The following is a 19900-nucleotide window of genomic DNA, read 5'->3' on the forward strand; positions in this document are numbered from 1 at the left end:
TAATGGAAGTGCAAATTAAATCAAAGTTGGAGTGCAGCTATCGGGGCTATGATCAATGCCTTTTGCACAGTCAGATTTAATATGGGGTTTGTAATTTGAGTATCCAAACAAAATGTGCATCTTAATGGGAAAGATGAAAGTAATCCCACATGGGGAGGAAATAATACATTAGCTGCATTGTAATTAGAGAACTCAGAGTGCAATGTTTCCCCAGTATTAATGTTGAATAAAAGCCTGATATATTTACGATGTGGAGACAGGATGTGGACGTTTTGAATTGTTTTTAGACACCTCGAGTCGTCTTAGGAAGCATCTTTAAAAAAACAAAAAAGACTATAACGATGTTGGGTAAATGCATGCGTAGGAAACAAATACAAATGATGAAATAAACTGTCAAATGTTAGAGCAAAAAAGCAGACTTGTTTTTGTTAAAGCAGTGGGAGCACATCTGTGTTATCACAGTCATAATGAAAGAAAAACACCTCAGGTATGTTTTGATTTAATTATGAAATACTTGATCTGAATATGAAAAATCCCATGTTTTTTAAGCCAAGCCGCTACAACCAAACACAACAGAAGTATGTGAAACATGATTTTGGTAAAAGGTTCTTAATAAATAGTGATTGAGCAAGTCTCCCCGCAAGCATTCAAATGAAATACGATATAATAATGCCTCACTTTTATTTATTGGCAATCCTTCTGAGTACACACACAGCAGCCAGTTAAAGTGACCCCATGTGAAGTCGGCAGGTAGCATGCAGAGAGCAAACAGCAAAACAGCTTTTCAATGAATAACACATGAGCCAACAAACGTTGCTAGACAATGATCCAGTGCGTTCAGCGAGTCAAGTGCAACACACACAATCACGAGAGAACACAAAGAGCTAATCAAACTTGATGCAACCCTTCGTGATCAAAATGAAACAGCAGCTACTAGTAGGCGCCCATGCTTTTGTAAAAGAAAGTTAACTTAATTAAAAAGATATGAGCTTTGTAATAATCTGGGTTTTTTTCTTCGTTGTAATTTTTGTTTTGAATAGAAACACTCTGACAGTTTGAGGAAAGTGCTTTCGCTTCTTGGCTGACACTTATACGAGAAGGTCAAAAGCACTCCCATGCGTGTATGCTAAATAGCATGCTAGCGCTAGTAAGCCACAGACTATATAAAAGATAATTTTCAGGTCTAAAAAGTGAAGCCAATGTGGAATTGCCTTAAAACTGCATTCTTTTTCTCCTGGCGAACACAAGGTGTCTTCTGTGGTGGCAAGTCCAGTTGAATCAAACTCTAACCTGGCTCACCTGCTTTATGATCTTAGCAAAAACCTAACATCAAAAATCTCAATAAATGCTTTTTTGATAAGATTATGGTCTCATTTACTAACTTCAAGTGAACTGAATACAATATGGTGTTTATTTCATAAATTATGATTCCTATTATGTGAAAATAGAACAGTAAAGCAAGGTATGGTTTTGGGTCAGTGTACTGGGCTTAAGTCACTCCAGTCAGGCAGCTCACATGCTTAGGTGTCTTTTTTCTTCTTTTCTTGTCTGATTTCTATTTTCTACATGCTAAGATGGCAGTGGCAATCAGCTTGAAAAACAAAATTTCTACAGAAAAAATAGGAACTTCACAACAAGATCACTGTGGCTTCAACTTTTTACGAGCAGTTTATGCTAGCAGACAGTTAGCTTTGCGCTTCACAAAGATAGCTTTAGCTTTGTCTGCTGAATATACTAAATATTTGCTGAAAATTTACAATAGGGACCCACTCTTCAGTGTAATGGTACCAATGGTTCACCTTTTACTAACAGTTTATGCTAGCAGACAATTAGCTTTGCACTTCACAAAGATAGCTTTAGCTTTGTCTGGACCTAACAAAACGCCCAACAGTATCACACTACTTATTTTATCAGTGTTATATTTTGTTTGCTAAATGATTAAAAATAAATAAATGTAAATATGATAAGTGGTTGTGTAAAACTGAAGTTAACTAATGCTAATTATCAATTTCTAAAGAAAATCTTTCTTACAGATATGGAAGGTACTGTGTCTACTTCATTTACAACTGAAGACATTTTCTCAACTTTATACTTAAAAACTGAGCATCATTTATATAGCATTTCAAGTGTTAATAAGAACCACAAAATTTTAATTTTCACATGTATTTTGAATCAGAATTGCTGAATATTTTGACTGCAGTAAGCATTAGCACCTTCCATCATTTAATCAGTCCAATTAAATTGTTAGGGGTCATTAAGTTTAAAGTTTGCACAGCACTCCTAGCCTTTATAACGAGATAAATGTTGACTTTTTTTGTTGCACAGTCCGATCTCTGATAAAAGCATCAGGGGGGAGTACAACTCAATTTATAAGGGGTAACATTTCATCTTTGAACACTTCACTGAGTGGGTATGTAACAGGACGCTATAAGCCATCAATAAAACTGTATTGATATTGTCGAATGTTAATATGTCATCCATAAACCCTTGGGCCCTCTTGTCACCAGGACACAGTCTGCTCAGCAACTCATACTGCCTCATGGTGTTGTTCAAGATCGACCCAGGTCTCCCACTGAACGGCTGCCGCTGTAAAATGTTGCATGCCGTGACAGAGCGGAGCATTAATCAAAGTTGATTTGAAGTGCGAGAGCGCAAGTGCCTTTTTTGTTGCTGGAGAAGTGTTTAGCACAACAGTGCTGTGTACAATGGGGTCCCACTCTTCAGTGTAATGGTACCAAAAAGAGGTCATAAATAATGGATTCAAGATCACTTACACCTCATGAAGCAGGCTATGGCATTCAAAGGGATCATGTTTTGCTGCTCAAATTATGGATTTAGCTCTTTTGGCTGCAATTGTAAAGGAAAACAAGACCTCTCCAAGAGGACTCTGAAACAGTTTAATGTGGTGCAAAACATGACGGAAAAACAACAGTTTATACACTGCCACTAAATGATGACAGAGACTGGCTGGAAAAAGCAGATTATTTTTGCTTTCTGGTGGGATGTTTTGATTTAAAATTCTCCTGGAATATGTCTCATCTTCAACTTTAGTTAACTTGAAAAAAAAAACCAAGATAAAACTTGAGATTTTTAAATTAAATCTTGCTTGTGTTAAGTAAAGATTTGCAGATGCAAACAGATACTGCACCTTCCAACCGTTTTGTTCTATCGCCTTTCCACTTCACGTAACTTGTAACAATTATCTGAATCTCTCAACAGCTGGACATGATTACATTTTTAATGCATTTGAAATGTAACCGTCCACTATCACACCACATTTAATTAAAGATATATGAGTATTTATTCAGTTTTTCTCTGACTGTCACATTGAGCTGTTTGCATACTAGAATTGGAGAGGTCTTCTTGCAATAATCTACCCACATACATGTAGCAGCTCGCTGTTATTATCTTTAGATGATAGCAAATAATGTGATAACCCCTTGTTGTAACTTTTTGTCCTTGCATCAGTGCTGCACCTGACTCTATGCTGCCCCTCAGTGGCAAAACAGTGAAACAGTCCTACAAAGGACAAACTCGTGAACAAATTCTACAAAGTCTCACCTCCAGATGCTGAGCCAAAGTTTGATATTTCACCAGAAAATACGAGGATAAGAATCCCAATAATTTCCAATGTGCCAATGCAGCTGGAGATAAATACAGAAGAGAGAGGAGATGATCAGATCTCACTCCATATCTTAATGGGATCCTCTCACGAGCCATTCCGATTAATGACCAATCTCACAATTATGGAAATCAGAGATTGGTCACTAACAGTGAGAACTTGAAGTTGCTCACACAAACAGCAACAGTGTCACATTGCAGAGAGCGCTAATTGGCCACTACTTTTCATGTAATTGCGGCAACCAGGGTCACCTCCTCTGCTAACCTCTCCTTTAAGTATTGTTTTTCAGCACACAAACAGTTAATGGAGCAATTAAGATGGTTCTCACAAGTACCACTTCTGGGGACCATTTGGCAAGAAAGAGGTAGAGAGAAGCGGACTGGTGACTGCTCGGTCCATCACGCTGGGTGCACGAGTCCTAGGCGAAATAGAGCGAGGTGCAAGACGTGCAAGAACACTCCCACACTGGTGTGACTGGTCACCGATGAAGCAAACATTGTGTAGGAGCAAATTTCTGGAGTTTTTAAGAATTCACAAAATATATCAGTTTACTGGTGCTGTCGGCAAAAACATCAAAACTACCTGTTATGCAGGTCTTCTTTGTCATACCAAACAGCGCACCAGGGCATGTGGCTTTGGGTGCCAGGGTGGTGGCAGCTGATCCTTTGGGTCTTTAAGGTAGCAGCCTCTGTGGATCAAGCTTGTTCCTATTTGCCTAATAGACAAATAGGTCAGGTCAGCGCCTTAGGAGTTTTTGTCACATTCTTGTCCCTGAACAATTTTTGCGTTGTGGCACATCTATGGGGAAGAGCCAGCCGCGTTCAGGGACACCAGGATGCCGGCAAACACATGATCAATATTATTCATTTCACATGTCAGTGGTTTTAATATTGGGACTAATTGTTGTACACAGCACTCAACAGCAGCTAATGAGAGGGGAAAAAAAACAGTCACACACAGTCTTTCACTAACATGCAAGGATAACTTCCCCCAGTTCATTACAATACAAAACCTTTTTACTTTTTATTACCCATTTGTATTTTTGACAGCATTTATCTGTGTTTGTGTTGGAGCAGATACAATAAAGTGTTACAGTCACAGTCATCAGTATGTTTAAGCAGCATCCAGGGAATAAAACACTGTAACAAAAAAGAAACTGTGATAATTTGGTCTCAATTGAAAGTAACGCTTGGTACTTTCCTGCTAAAAAAAAATTGGTAATAAAAAAAATGTTTATAACTCTTTCCTGTATTTAACATTGTTGCTTTATTTTCCTTTCAGTAAAACATTTTCTGCTGTTGTACCACACCGGACATTGAACTAAGCCTACAGTCTGCACAGAAAAAAAAACCCCAAACTCCCAAAACTGATCTCACCTGTCCAGAAACTGCAGTTTCATTTAAACTGATATTGCTGTTCAAGTCTCAAAGGGACATAATATGAATGCCACCTATTTTTAATCCCTGGAGAATGAAGAAGAGGGGGGAGGAAAGTTTTCATCTCTTCATCTAACCCTTCTACCACAGACTTTGCCCACCTTCTATGACTAAGTTATGCCCTGTCATGTAGTCAGAGGCATCAGATGCCAAGTAGACCACTGCAGCTTGCAGGTCTGTCACTTGAGCCAGTCTACCAGCAGGAATATCTGACAGCCAGCGCTGCACCAGAGGCCTCAGACTCTCCGAGTGGATGAGAGGGGTGTCAACAATCCCCCTGAAAAGAGAAGCAGACAAAGTGAGAGAGCGAAAGAGGAGGGAAAAGCACACACACACAGACACACACAATGAAATCAGAAGACATCACAGTTCAGAGCCAGGAGTGACAGCGTTGTTTCAGAGCCACCACTTTGGTGACAAAAATAAACCCAATTATCCTTTGCAGAAAGGGCATGGCATGGCATCTCTGATGATATTTACTGTGGGACGGGTGGCACTTTAATGACTGGCACATCTCTGGAAGAGCCCATGGGTACGAGGGGACGTGTGGTATAATTTGCACATAGCCTTTGGTTAAATACTTATTATATTTCCCCATTGAAATGTGCTACTTTGATGCCGAGACAGTATTTAGGCGAAGTTTATCAGAAAACCGCTGCTTTTAGTTTGCTGGTTGCACACTGGCATCTAATAGCGCCGTGTCACAACAAATGCCATTCTCTCCACTCCTCTACAGTCAAATATCACAGAGCTTACATTTGAATAAATATGTCAACATGCCCGCCTGCGCCTAATACGAGACGACTTCTGACTTTCCCCACAATCGCTGTGACAGTGACTAAAAGCCATGAGGCCTGAATCATTGTTCGATGTATCCTGGTGCCTTGATATGGAATTCCAACATTTGGCTAAATTAGCACTTCCAAGGAGCGTGTGACACCTTGGTTAACATATTCCACCTCAATTATATTTCTCTTCAGCTGCCCTGTTATCTGGAACCTTTCCTGGCAATCAGAGGTACTGTTTTCCCTCAGCCAATTTTCTAGATAATGCAGCTTATCACCGCTGCGGCTAAAGTTGCCAATGGAATCAGGCTCCAGTCAACCTCGTGAGCGCTAATTGTGTCCCTTTTTTATGCATATTTACCGACTGTCACTTCAAAGAAATCAGCGGCCCATTGAGACACCCGGTTAGCGAGGGTGGGGGGGGAAGCGAATTGCTTCTTTGCAAATTAAAATTAGCAAACAAGCTGCCGATAAATAAAGCTGAGCGTGGCGCGTGTGTGAGGGCTTTGTTCTGGGGCTGTGACTGGGCCCGGCTCGCCCGGTGCCACCGGACGGATTTGCTCAGGGATGGCTGGGGCTAAGAGATGCTTCACTTAACACCCCCCCGCCCCCTCAACCACCACCCGTACCTCCCCTCCCGACACACATTCAAACAGCCCCCTTCCTGTGTTCTCCTCCTTTTTCTTCCTACTGCTCAGCTTCACAGACAAATAGATACAAACAAGGGCGCTATTGTTGCGCCGACACTTGGAGTGAGGTTGCAAATTTGATTCCCTAATTGAACAGAACAATTAGAGCAAGTGTTTGGTTGATTCATCCCTCAAGACGTCATCTAATTAAGCACTGATGCATTGTTTGAGGACTTAAATTAGTGCATCCCCCTCAAACGGGAGCTCTTCATATGAAAGCAAAACGGCGCTAATCACTGCCTCCTTTCGCAGCTTGCTATAATCAAAAGGTGGGCCGCTGTGTTTTGGAGGAAGACGAGGAAGGCCAAAAATAGGCAGTACTTACGGCGAGATGCAGTTGACGCGCACTCCTCTGTCGGCCCATTCAGTGCCCAGAGTCTGAGTCAGTTTGACCACACCGGCCTTGGATGTGTTGTACGAAAGCTGCTTCTGAGGATGGGGGACTGGACAGTGAAGGGTGGAAAGAAAATGAGTTACTGAAAAAAGTCACTGCTGTCCATTTCGGGAAGTGGCACGTGCCATTTAAGAAGGCAACAATTACAGCATCATTAATAGTGGTATGCACTTTTCACATTCTTATTAAAGCCTCTTGTTGTTTTATCATTTGCCTTAACTGAAGAGTTTCCTTCTTACAGAGGGCCAATAGCTTCTACGGTGCACATTCCAGTTCCTGTGGTTTCTTGTGCACACTACATAAAAGCTCTTCCATTAGCTGCTGGGGACTCTGTGGATGATGCTAGGTAAAATTAATTGCTTATAATGTCCAGTTATGCTCTGTCCTCAGCAACAAAGGGAGGGAGCCATTTGTTTGCCTTGACCATCACAGATGCTGCACACTGCATGGGATGCCGGGACAGGGGCTCATTTTCTCCTGGTTGATTAATCATCACAAGGAAGGCTCCAAGTTACATACAACTTTAGTAGTTAACCTCATCACCCGCCGATCTGACTGCCAAATGGCTTCAGTGTGAGACCGGGGATGATAAATACCAGCCAGCTGCGGAGAGGCAGAGAGTGGTCCTGAGGAGAAAAGGGCTGGAGCATCCTGCATGCAATTTAGGGATGTTGGAAAAAAGAAGACAAAGAGGAATAAAATTTGCAGTGTAGGGGTAAAAGCTGGGATGTGTTGAAGAAATAACAAGTAAAGGGTGGGACAGGAGGATGGTAGCCATGAGCAGGGTTCAGCGACGAGATTGCAGAGGAAGGTAAGGTTGGGTTGGGCTGGGCTGGATAAGGGTAGGCTGGGACCTCAGAGGAGCAGGCGAGGATGAGCCGAGCCCAGGGCTTACACGCAGATTGAAGGTGAAATCCGACTTATCAGGACAGGAAACACAGCTCAAAATGCCTAACAGCACTAATCCTTGCTCAAGACCTGATGATACGGCTGCAAAATACCATTCAGAAAATGCCTTCATCCTTTAAATAAACCTGCATTGATGTTTTTCGCCGTCTTAAAGAGCAGTAATCCCCAGAGAAGCGAAAAAGAAGTAGAAGGAGAGCATTTTCCAAAGCCCTCTTTAACATTCACCCTACTTATTGCCCGTTGCAAGTGGGAGAAAACATGCTCTTTATCAGGCACGCCTTTTAAATTTTGAATTCTTCTGAGCAGATAAGGAGTTCAAATGATGTACTCTTTTCCCAGCTGCTGTTGTTATGTCCATTTCTATGCAGGGCAGATCTGCAGGTATAAGTGCGAGAGTCACCAATCCCTCAAGTAAGGTCAAAACCAAAAAAGAAAAGAAAAGAAAAAAAACATCAAGATAGATATTTCCTGTCCGGGTGTCTTTGAGCTGCTGGCCGTCATTCAGAAAAAAATAGTTGTTGATGTTCAGAGAGTGTCTGTGTGTGTGTGTCGAGGGGGTGTTTGCAGGCCCACGAGCACATTCCATTCAGCAGATGGACAAAAAGCTGTCATTGTGCATTTTAATTGGACATTTACGGCTGCTTTTTGGTCGTCCACTTGGCTAGAACAGGTCCCATCTGATTACACATTATGACAATATTATAACAGATGTCCAGACCAATAAAGTAAATTCCTGAAGGACTGAGCGTAATGCGAGTAATTGATCATTTTCTTTATGCCGGCCTCTATTTACCAGCATGTTCCTGTTTTACAGATTGCCCCTGCAGTCGGGACTGGGGTCCATATGGCACGGCGCTTTACTGGCGATTTGACTATACTGCTGATGAAGTGTTGCAGTTCCTCTGGAGAAACCTGTTGGAGGAGGAACATTACACCGGTGCAGCGAATTACAAGGCTTTTACTAGGCTCCCACTAAACTCTAAAAGTGTCTTCCGCTGTTCAAACAAGGCCGTTGGCACAGGCTGGGGTTTTGCCGCGGCACAGGAACCCTCCCCTCCCAAGTTGGACCTCAGGTTGCCTTCCACATCCTCCAGACAGCTCCGCGGAGAGGGGATGTTTATTATGATGCAAAATGCCTCGGCGAGATGCAATCACAACACTGCTACTGTATGCAGGGGTGGATGCATCTCTATAGAAATGTTTAACTGGGCTAAAAGTTGCCTAATCCTGTTTTAAAAGTGAAGGCTCACCTTAAGTTTCTCATAAACGAAGAAAACTGCTAAAAAAAAGACTTTGTTTGAAGATGAAAATCTAATGCGATGTGCACTCACCCACATAGCTGTACAGCACAAATGTATTTAACTCTCCCTTCCTCCCCCTCCTTCACTCTGCCCAACTCTCCACGCCAAATGGAGAGATTAAAAGCAGACATGGAGGGGCTCCAGAGAGAAAGTGGGGAAATAGAATCATCACTCACCTATTAGACTGGCCATGGAAGCTGTGTTGATAATCTTGCCGTACCCTTGCTTCAACATCACTCGACCTGCTGCCTAAGGCAAGGATTCGGAGGGGCGAGAGACACGTTAAACACCTTATTATTAAGGCCCCGATATGCCATGCCCAAAGCTGAGCACAGATCAACACAAAAACATGCAGTTTATCGTCGGAGACGGGAAAACGTTTGGTGTGGATTTGAAAGCGGCACAAAAAAAAAGGGTGGGCGTGGGGGGGTTGTAGGTTGTACATATAGATGTCTCGCAGCAGCTCGATAATTTAGGACTAAATTTAGTTTCTACAAAGGAGCTCAAGCTGGTTGGACCATTAATTAGGTCACAGTCTTAACTAGTTTGGACAGAAATAGAGTGCTGAAGGAATACGTCACCGAGAATCTGTTTGGCTCTTTTTTACCCATATTTAACTGGGAATAATTTGTAAATATATTAAACTGATGGATGCATTTTTCATTTTAACAGAAAATAACGTTTCAGCTATGGGGTGTTTGCATGAACTGTACTCGTTGTGTGTGCAGAATCAGGATTTTTTCCTTCTTAAGCTTCGAAAACAGCAAGAAAACATGACCCGTCACAAAAGGACAGATAATGTGATTTATGTATGTCAAGTCTTCAGCTGCTATAGAGGCAGCTCTGTTTTAGATTTGCTTCAGTAAACATGTTCATTCAAACACTTTCCTATTAGTGAATCTAACTGATCAATAAGTGCACGATTCATTTTGAATTTGTCTCTGTTTATAGATTAGTTTTTAATTTGTAATGGAAATAAACCAACTCTATAAAATTAGTGCAGTGAGATGAGCGAAAGCTACAGTGGTTAAGTACATTTTCTGGCAGTTCTGGTAAACATAAAACCCGTGTGTATGCTACAAAACGTCTTCCTACCCAGTGTTTATCAAAGCAGAGGTGTATGTGAGTGAATCTCTTACAAAACTAATTAGGACCAAATCACTTGGAAAAACACAATACTTGATAATATTTACTGCTATTGCACACTACCCTCGCACAGGATGGGAGGTGATACACACCTGACAGCACATGAAGGTCCCCCTGAGGTTCACATTAAAGGTTTTGTCCCACTCCTCTAGACTGGTGTCTTCGCTGGCTGAGTTCATGTTGATGCCAGCATTGTTACAACCAATGTGGATCACTCCCCATTTGGAAACGATGGCGTCGATCATCCTCTGGACGTCATCTGACTTGCTGATGTCAGCTGTTATCGAAATGGCATTGATACCTGTTTGAAAGTAACACAGGGGTGTACTGTGAGAAAATTCGGCATTTTAGATTCTTTGACACAAAAAGTAATGCCCTAAGTAATGTGGATATAGTGAGATCACGTTTGATCAAACATTTTATCCTTTAGTATGCTGCCATCTGCTGGTCAAGACACAAACTAATGACAAAATTCACAATGTGAAACTCATTTTGAATGAATAAACGCAGGGTGTGCTTGTTTTCTCACAAATAAAGCCCGGTTTGAAGCGTGCTATTCAACAGTGATGCTGTCATAGCAGATTTTCCAGTTTAAGGCCAGCTTCACCACTTCGAGGCCAACATAATGTTGTGACTCTTACAGGTTTTCATTTTAATTTCTGGCTGTCATCGATGTCTTTGAACTTATTGCTCTGCACCGCAAGCAATCTTAAGACATCTGCAGTATTTCGGCTATTGCAGCGAACAAAAGCAGGGAGACTCCAGGCTGTTCAGCATCACATTCCTTTGGACTTCTTTAACAATTGAGTCACAGCAGGGTGAACAGTCCGAAAAAAAGGAGCAAGTTATGTTAAATCAGGGTTGTAATGTAGTTCTTCTTATTAACTTTAAGGAAAGTTTTAAGGAAAGGAACAACTTAAGAACAACAACCATAACAACAATCAAGTGAGTAAAGAAAGGAAAGTAACCAGTAACTTTTTTTCCTTGATTACTGATTACAGAATAAAACTGAACCACACTGTCCTAGGAGTTGTGGATCAAAGCCATCTTAGTAAGTGGACTTCATTCCATATTTAGTGGCGACTCTATCCCTAAATTCTATCCCAGATATAAATTTTGTTGACCTTTAAGTTACGTGAGTGACGTCCATTCAATGAAACAAACACAAATGGAGAATGTAAAATCACAAGTGCGGGGGGGGGGGGGGGAGAGAGATGATGAAATTAACTTAATGTATACAAAATATATATCTATCTATACACACACACACACATATATATATCTATATATATATATATAGATATATATATATAGATATAGATATATATATAGATAGGTATATATATACAGAAATTTAAAAAATTTAGATTTGTAATAAAAGTATTTTTAGAAACCTGTACATGTTAATAATCACTGTCTATGTAACAATGTTCGTGTAAAGTCTCACATTGATTGGCTCACCTGTTAAGAAGGAGACATAAAGACATATGCCATGATCCTTACAGTATGAACACTGACCATTCAGTCCTAGCCTACTGTATATAACAACCATAAAAATTGTTTTAATCTCCAAATCCACCATAACCACACTTAAGATAGCTGTGGCCCATTTTGACTAGAGATGGACCGATCCGATATTACGTATCGGTCCGATACTGACCTAAATTACTGGATCGGATATCGGAGAAAAATAAAAAATGTAATCCGATCCATTAAATATCACGAAAGCACCTGACAAAACTTGCAACACGCCGTAACTCACCTCAGAACGTTAGCACGTCGGAGCAGTATGCATCACGTGATAGAGCGGCTGTGGCATGCGGGACCTGTCGGTGGTCTGGATAGCATGTGGAGCTTCGCTAGCAACCCGGCATTTCATCTCCGACAAAGTTATCCCCGAGAGAAGTAAAGCAAGTGTGTAAGTCCATCTCTGAATGTTTGTAAAGCATTCCTGCCTTAAGCTTAACGAGCGACTGCCTCTCGCTCTCCGGCTGCTACTTCAATCATGAAACTGCTTAACGATCAGCTGATCGGCTTTTCTGTCGCGAGTCCGTGTCTCTAGTTTGCTTTTGGCCCACTTTGCACCAGAAAGAGGAAACCAGCGGCTGAACAACAGCAGCACGTTTAAGCTTGATAAGCTGTTGTTAGAATTTATTTAATATTACTTTCTACTCGAGGATCTTTTTCTACGTAGCTGACGCTGGTAACTGTGCAGGGGCGCATCTAGCAAAGTTTAGCCAGGGGGGCCGATAGGGCATTAACAGGGAAAAGGGGGCACAAAGACATACGTTTTTCTTTCTTATTCTCATTTAAAATGTCTCGCTTTTAATTATTTAATATTTATCTGAATCTTACACCCAAAGTTTTAATCTGATGTAAAATGTATAGAAGTCCATTACTGCATATAGTAACTGTTAAGTCTAATATACCCTAGTAAGCTATAGTACTTTTTCCTTTGGGAAGGTACCATCTGTGCAGTCTGCAATTTTGTTGAAGAAAGATGTTGAATCGATTTAATATTTCTTGAAAAATAATTGATTTCTGTGCATTTTTTTTCACACTGCATCAAATTAAGGTTGATTACGTCGATTAAGCATCATGAGGTGGAGCGTGAGGGGTGGTTCCCTATTTTTTATTTATTTATTTTTGTTGTTGCTGGGAGTTGGAACCCTATTAGTTAGGTTGCTTAATATTTATGCTAAGTACTCTTTAAAATACCAGAATAGGGAGGATGGTGTAGGTTTAAGTTTATTAGATTGATCAGTATTGCTGAACTATGAAATATTTTTTTTTGCATACAGGTATAACAGAATAGCTTTAGTGTAGTTGTTGTTTTAAACTTGTGTATGAACTTATACAAAATGCAGCAAGATATTTAAAAAACAGTTTTGTTGATTAAAAAACACTATCGGATTCATATCGGTATCGGCAGATATCCAAATTTATGATATCGGTATCGGTATCGGACATAAAAAAGTGGTATCGTGCCATCTCTAATTTTGACATGTGAAAATCTTTTGCGGCCCACCCAAAACTTTGTTCACAACTCTGATCATTACATGTAGGATGAAGCATTTCTTTGTGTTTTTTTAATGATTTTGATCAGACTGAAAATTTGTTTCTTGAGGCTGTCTATATAATCTATCTATATAATCTATATATAAGACACACATGACTCCAGTTACGCTCAGCCATTGTTGTGAGTGTGCACGCCAAGGGGCTGCGACACATTCATACAGCCATATTTCGCACATGACTATGAAAGGCGGAAGAGGAAGTAGTTCCGCTGTGTTCCTGTTAATGGTAAACTACATATTTACCCCAAATTACTAAAATATTGATATTTTAATTTGAGAATCAATTCTAGAACATAAATAACTGGTATCGGAGGAATCGGTATTTCAATATCGATCCGCACACCACTACTTCACAGGGCCAACCTGCAGTACCTTAATAGCCCACCAGGAGGCTGCAGACCACTTTGGGAATCCATTCTCTAAACTAGGATGGGCTGTGAAAAAAAGGGCATTCAAGTCAGTCCTTGTATGTTTTTTGTTACCTTTAAGGAAGAGCTCCTCAACGACTGTCTCAGCTTTTGCTCCATCCAGGTCTACCACAGCCACCTTTGCACCAGCTTCACCCAGAGCGTGAGCGAATGCTCGGCCTATGCCTTGTCCGGCGCCTGTCACATAGGCCACCTTACCGTCAAGACGCATTCGATCCAGGATGAAACGCCCTGTGACCCCACGGAAAACCTCATCATCTGTAATTTTACACTAATGAACGAGAATAAACAGGCAGATGTGATCAGTAAGTATGATGATGCCTGGAGAAACTCGTCACATCAATCATTACATGCTGTAAATAAAACGCAGTCAGGACTACAAAGTGGTAATCCATAAATCAATAGGATTTTGCAGGGAAGCCACAGATAGAATCAATAATGGCACAGTGAAAGAAGGAGTCCAAGTAAGCAGATACAAATCAACATAGAAAAGCTCCTGCTAACAAGTGCTAACAGGTATATTTTAAAATAGGATTTAACTTTTCACCGTATGAAAAAACCTCAACACAGACCTTTTAGATCATCTGTAAGTAAAATTAACCACACTGAATAAGTGCCCCAAACACCAACATTTCATTTCATTCATTCATTTGTGTCATGATGAGGGAGATGAATTGTTTATATGGTAAACTCTTTCTTTTGATGGGGTCATGAAAAGAATTAAATCACTACTTGGTAGGTGAGATAAACTTGGATCCCGCTTATCCCTGAGTTGTGAGGTGTTTATATCTAGCATTTAATGTTATAGTATTGCTGATACTGTGAATAGTGAAGGCACGTATATCAGCTGTGACTGAGGGAGGTTAACAGTACCTGATGCCGAAAGCACTCAGCAGCCGGAGGTACCCGACGGATAAGAGTGAGGCCGTCTCTTAAAGGGACAATGACCTTTCAAACAAGGAGGCATTATTAGAATAAAGGTTAACCAACAAACAACTGACTGCAACACGAAAACATCTGAAACTCACCTGCTCTACTCGGGGGTCATTAGACACAAACTGGTTGAACTCGCGAAGGGCCAGTCCATTGCTATCTGTGGTTTCATTAAGATAAACCCTGGCTTTGAACAGCGAGTTATCGATACATATGACCCCTCGCAATCTGAGCATGTTGTTGTCCATGATAAATTTGTAGTAGTTGATGTAGTTGTTTTTGTCTGCATCGATGAAAACCATGTCGAACTGTTCACCGGCGGTGGCTAATTCCTGGAACAGAGACAACGTTATTACAAAACTGACTCCATGACCCACAGTTTGTTCACTTATTGACAAAAAGGGTCAGCGTTAGCCTTGGACTGTTCTGATTATGGAACGCATGTGACATGCAGTGAAGGCTAAGTGTTACCTAAATGTATTTTTAGTTTGCAAAACAGTTCATTGGACCTTCAAAAGGATCCAAAGTCGATCGATTTTTACTCACCTTTAGTGTCTCCATGGCATTTCCAGTCTTGACATTAATCTTTTTACCATGTGGAGACTTATCAAAAATGGGCTGAGCAAACTCTTTAAGGTATGGCTCCAACTCGCAGGCCACTAAGCACCCGTCCTCTGGTAGCGCTTCAGCCATAGACAGAGCTCCATAGCCAGTGAACATCCCGATCTCTAGGACCCTTTTCGCTTGACTCATGTGGATCAGCATCTTCAGCGTTTGACCTGCCAAAAACAGATCAGAGATCATGTTATCACAATATGACTAAACCAGTAAAAAAGAAAATGGTATGGTGTAAGCAGCACATGTATGAAAGCCCCACCTTCAACGTGTCCAGTGATACATTCCTTGGGAAGCTTGAACATAGTCTTGCCCTCCTTGTGCACTTGATCCCAGTCATGAGAAAAAGTCTTTCTACAATGGAGTGTAATCGAATATGTTAACGCTTATTTCACACAGCAAATGCTTGCTGTGCTTTATGATTATAAGTGAGGACTTACTTATAAAGTTCTGCAAGCTGTTCACTTTCCTGTGTGGTCATTTTCTCCAGGTAGTCATCCAGGCCACTGGCGATGTCCAGAGCCTTCTGCAAGTGGCTTGTCAACTCTTCTGGAACATTCCCACAGGATGCAGCTATGTCCTGGGCTTTAGTTAAAAGGTCCACAATGACTTCCACTGGGGTGTCAGGAACTGGGGAGGATGTCATATGTAATGTTACTTAATGATGTCTCCATTCTAGTTTTATTGTCATTTCCTGCTCCAGTAAAATGATGCATCTCAGAAACTCTGAGTCAATGTTTAATATCAAGTAAATTATTCAGCTGGTTTTAAGAATATCAGAAAATTGAGGTAATGACTAATATGCATTATTCATGCATTATCCTTACAGAAATGTTTTTTTCACTTTCAGCATTTTGTGTTAGAAAAATAATAAATATAACTAAAGAAAAATCAGATAGATCAGAAATACTTTATTGATCTCCAAAAATCTGCAAATTATAGAAAGCATTATATTGTGTATACTTACTGCACAGTAAAGTCAATAAATTTAATAGTTTTCAGTGCTAAGTCACAGTTTCTTGCCTATAATGAGTCAGCTGATATCTGCACTCATCAGCCACTTTGGTAAGAACACCTGTTCAACTGCTTATTAATGCAGATATCTAATGAGCCAATTATAGGGCAGCACCTCAGTGCATTAGGGCATGTAGACATGGTCAAGATGATGAAAAACATTTGAATGGGGAAGAAAGGTGAACATGGCATGGTTGCTGATTCCAGACGGGCTGATTTGAGTATCTTAAAAACTGCAGATCTGCTGGGATTTTCTCACACAGCCAACTGTGGGGTTCACAGACAAGGCCCAGGAAAATAGAACACATCTGGTGAGCAGCAGTTCTCTGAGAGAAAATCTCTTGTTAATGTCAGAGGTCAGATGAGAATGACCAGACTGCTCAAAGTGGACACTAACTCAAACAACCACTTGTTTACAACTAAGGCATGCAGAAGAGCATCTCTGAGTGGGATGCGCTGTAACGGGTGATACATCGCTGATGCAAATCTATCATATTAATATGAACCAAAATGTGTGACTGATGTTTCCAGCTGTTGTTCAATCTATGCCAATAAGAATGAAGGCAGTTCTCAGGGGAAAAGCATGCCCCACAATAATCCTAATAAAGTGTCGCCTGTGTGTCTAAAGAACTACCTGAATTATTCAAATTATTAAAAAGTTTTAACAGGGACCTCCCAATAAAAGTACGCAGTTTACTTAAACCTAAAGCACTCTACTGGAAATAAGTACTTTCACTTTTATACTTTAATACTGCACGTGTTAATATTTCAGGAAAATATTCCACCTTTTATTCAACTGCCTTATGCACATAAAGTTAACATAACGTTGAGAATTAAAATTGTGCATATGACACCAGCACACTAACGCATTATAGCGTAGTTTAATACACAAGTAATACAAATATGCACCGTTTATAGAACTGTTCTGCCACATATACGTTGTTCACGTGTCTGTGTTAATATATCTTTTAAAATCTAAAAACTTACAGTACCGTCGAGACTTGAGATATCGATTTATCAGAACGGGAGTAAAAAAAAATGGCAATAGTCTTACCTTTTTCGGTTGACATGCTTCCGTTTTATGGGCGTGACGCTTTTACCGAGTAGAGGACGCTAATCTGTACCTGCGGAGGTAACTGAAGTTTCAGTTATATCACCAAAACTAGCTAATTGTTAGGTAAGGCGGAGAGACTGGCTTACACAACAACGACTCTTCATTATTCAACTGGTTCTGGCACGTGACAGCGGCTCCTGCCTGCCTCCGACCAGTGTCTGAACGCTGGTTATCAAACAGCTTTCCCAGCTCAGGGTGTCACTCTTTCTGAGAAGAAGCTGGGTAGTGAGTGGGTGGGTGGAAAAGGGGGGGCCGTCAGTGAGCCAGTTTGTGGGAGGGCCTGAAATGTCTGAAGTTCCTGAAATGATTTTGGCTATTTACGGCTGAATGCGATCCAAGAAGAGAGCAAAACTCCAACCAGTACCATTAGCCACACGTGTGTGTGAGCTACACCAGATACAGAAAAGTGAATAAATACATTGAAAACTATTTTTTTTAAAAGTTGATACAAAAACAACATTAAATGCAGCTATACCACAATGAAAACAAACAGTCACAATGTTATAAAAACAAATTAGATCAATGTTTCGTACTGGGTCGAATGCAAGGGAGTTTAAGTTTGTTTTTAAGTGTTGGTGATTGTCTAATGTGCAGATAAAGCAGATATAGTGAAAAAAGCAATGTCCCTAAAACTTAAGTAACTCTACACTTAAGAGTACCTATGTTAGCTTACACTAATGCAGAAAGTGGTTTTGAAACACATCCATGATTTTTTTCCCGTGGTCTTTAGCCTGAGGTAAACCAGGTGCTGTGTTTCTGAGAACTGTCTGCAGTTTGTCAGATCATCACCTGGGGAGGGTGTGGCACCTTTGAAATGCAATTAAAAAGCCTCACTAGTTTTTTTCGCTCTAGATTTGCTCCGTTAGCTCAGACATGAGAAATATTTAAGCCTTTTGAAAAATAAAAGATGAGTTGTCAAGATCAGCCTTTACACAAAGTCTTTTACACTTTTCAACCACTTGACACAAGTGATGATATTAGGCCGACATATGTTCCTCTTCTAGGTTTCGTAACGTTCCACTCTGTTACAGCAGCAGTGCAAATAATGCTTATATATTTATAATGTTTAAAAGGAAAGAAACTGTATTGATAAAGTTTATTTTCAAGGATCTGCACACAGCCTTTTGTTGGAGCAGTTTGACTACAAGTGCAACAAATTAAGCCCTGGTGAAGTGAGTTTAGGTTAAGTGCAGTGTAAATGTTGGGGGCCACACTGTGAACACACATTCTGCCTTTCATTAGCTGGCTTGTAAAAAATGTAAAACCCTAGTCAGAGATAAGGCATATAAAGATTTTCTTTTTGCATATTTGCCACACATGTTACAGATCATCAAACGACTTTTAATAATAGACAAAAAAAATAACATGATTAAATACTAAAGTTTTATTTATTAAGGGGGAAAAAGCTATCCAAACCTACCTGACTGTATGAAAGAGCACCCTGTAATCAACCATTAGTGATACCTGGCGCAGAGTCTTGCACATTGCTGTGGATGACTGTTTTAAACAGGAATGGTGTATTTAAGGTCACACCAAAGCATCTCAATTTGAATTTAGACCTCATTGCATGAACTGAATCTCCTTCAGGACTTTCTGGTAGAGAGCAGAATTAATGGCTCCGTCAATTACAGCAAGTTGATAAAGTCCTGAAGCTGCAAATCAGCCCCAGACCACTTTTTCCCCAAATTTTTGTCATCAGGATGCTTTTAAGATGTATTTATATTTGGTTATAAGCTTTTGCTAATACTCTTGTACAATGCTGAAATTGCAAGTATACATCCGTAGATTATAAAAGTTATCAGGCTTTTTTATCGTCAACAATACCCGTCCAATCAGTGAAACTGATGGGGGGGGGGGGTTCTAATCTGGTGACAAACTAAGGCAATTTCTACATATCCTTTACTAGACAATACAGCAGTAACCTGTAGTGTTTAAATGTATGCACTGTAACTGTATGCAGATGTAAATAAAGTTGCGCTTTGTATTTAGCTACCACAACAGAAGAGGAGCAAATATAAATGCAAAGAGCAAAGTGGCATGTAATAATTTGAAACGAAACTTTTCAAACAGCTCAAAATATCATCAAACAAAGTGTTTTTGTGCAGTTTGTTAAACAGTGTATCTGTGAGCTAAATGTACAGCTGCTGTAGTTCCCACTAAGTGGAAAAAATGTTATTGTGTGACCCCCGACAGAAGGAGAAAGATATAAGATGGGTACAGGACAGAAGAGGAAGAAGTGAGATCATTTTCAAAGGTAAGGACTGCTCAGCAAGAGGAATAAAATAATCTGTAAACGTAAATCCTACTTATAACATTCTAAGTCATTTCAAACCTTTTAAACCAGATATCAGATCGATTCATGATGTATTGCCAAATTATGCTTTTGTGAAGGGTTTTGCGAAACAAACAGAAGTATACGGATGTCGTGTTGTTCAAA

At 40.3% G+C, this 19900-nt stretch overlaps 1 protein-coding gene and 1 long non-coding RNA gene across 3 annotated transcripts; one reads left to right on the top strand and one right to left on the bottom strand.

Annotated features, from left to right (window-relative positions):
* The first annotated feature begins 1914 nt into the window (after positions 1 to 1914).
* Positions 1915 to 13665, top strand: LOC120715967. The gene is made up of 3 exons (XR_005691782.1): positions 1915 to 1925; positions 3333 to 3334; positions 13564 to 13665. It is a non-coding gene; the product is annotated as an uncharacterized LOC120715967 (long non-coding RNA).
* On the bottom strand, positions 4489 to 17684 carry zgc:113054 (uncharacterized protein LOC541322 homolog). Of its 2 annotated transcripts, XM_040003272.1 has the most exons (12): positions 17550 to 17684; positions 17404 to 17473; positions 15776 to 15965; positions 15598 to 15689; positions 15267 to 15499; positions 14816 to 15052; positions 14661 to 14735; positions 13842 to 14058; positions 10375 to 10583; positions 9313 to 9385; positions 6858 to 6975; positions 4489 to 5335 (listed from the first exon to the last, which is right to left on the bottom strand). In XM_040003272.1, exons 2-12 carry the CDS (start codon positions 17417 to 17419, stop codon positions 5140 to 5142), a joined length of 1656 nt encoding a protein of 551 aa, XP_039859206.1. In that variant the 5' UTR covers positions 17420 to 17473; positions 17550 to 17684; the 3' UTR covers positions 4489 to 5139. The 2 variants fall into 2 exon arrangements, with proteins under 2 accessions (XP_039859206.1, XP_039859207.1); XM_040003273.1 differs by lacking the exons at positions 17404 to 17473; positions 17550 to 17684 and adding an exon at positions 17342 to 17357.
* Positions 17685 to 19900: the final 2216 nt, after the last annotated feature.

The sequence above is a fragment of the Simochromis diagramma genome, unplaced genomic scaffold, assembly GCF_900408965.1.
Source record: "Simochromis diagramma unplaced genomic scaffold, fSimDia1.1 OVJJ01000646.1, whole genome shotgun sequence".
Classification (NCBI taxonomy): Eukaryota; Metazoa; Chordata; class Actinopteri; order Cichliformes; family Cichlidae; genus Simochromis; species Simochromis diagramma.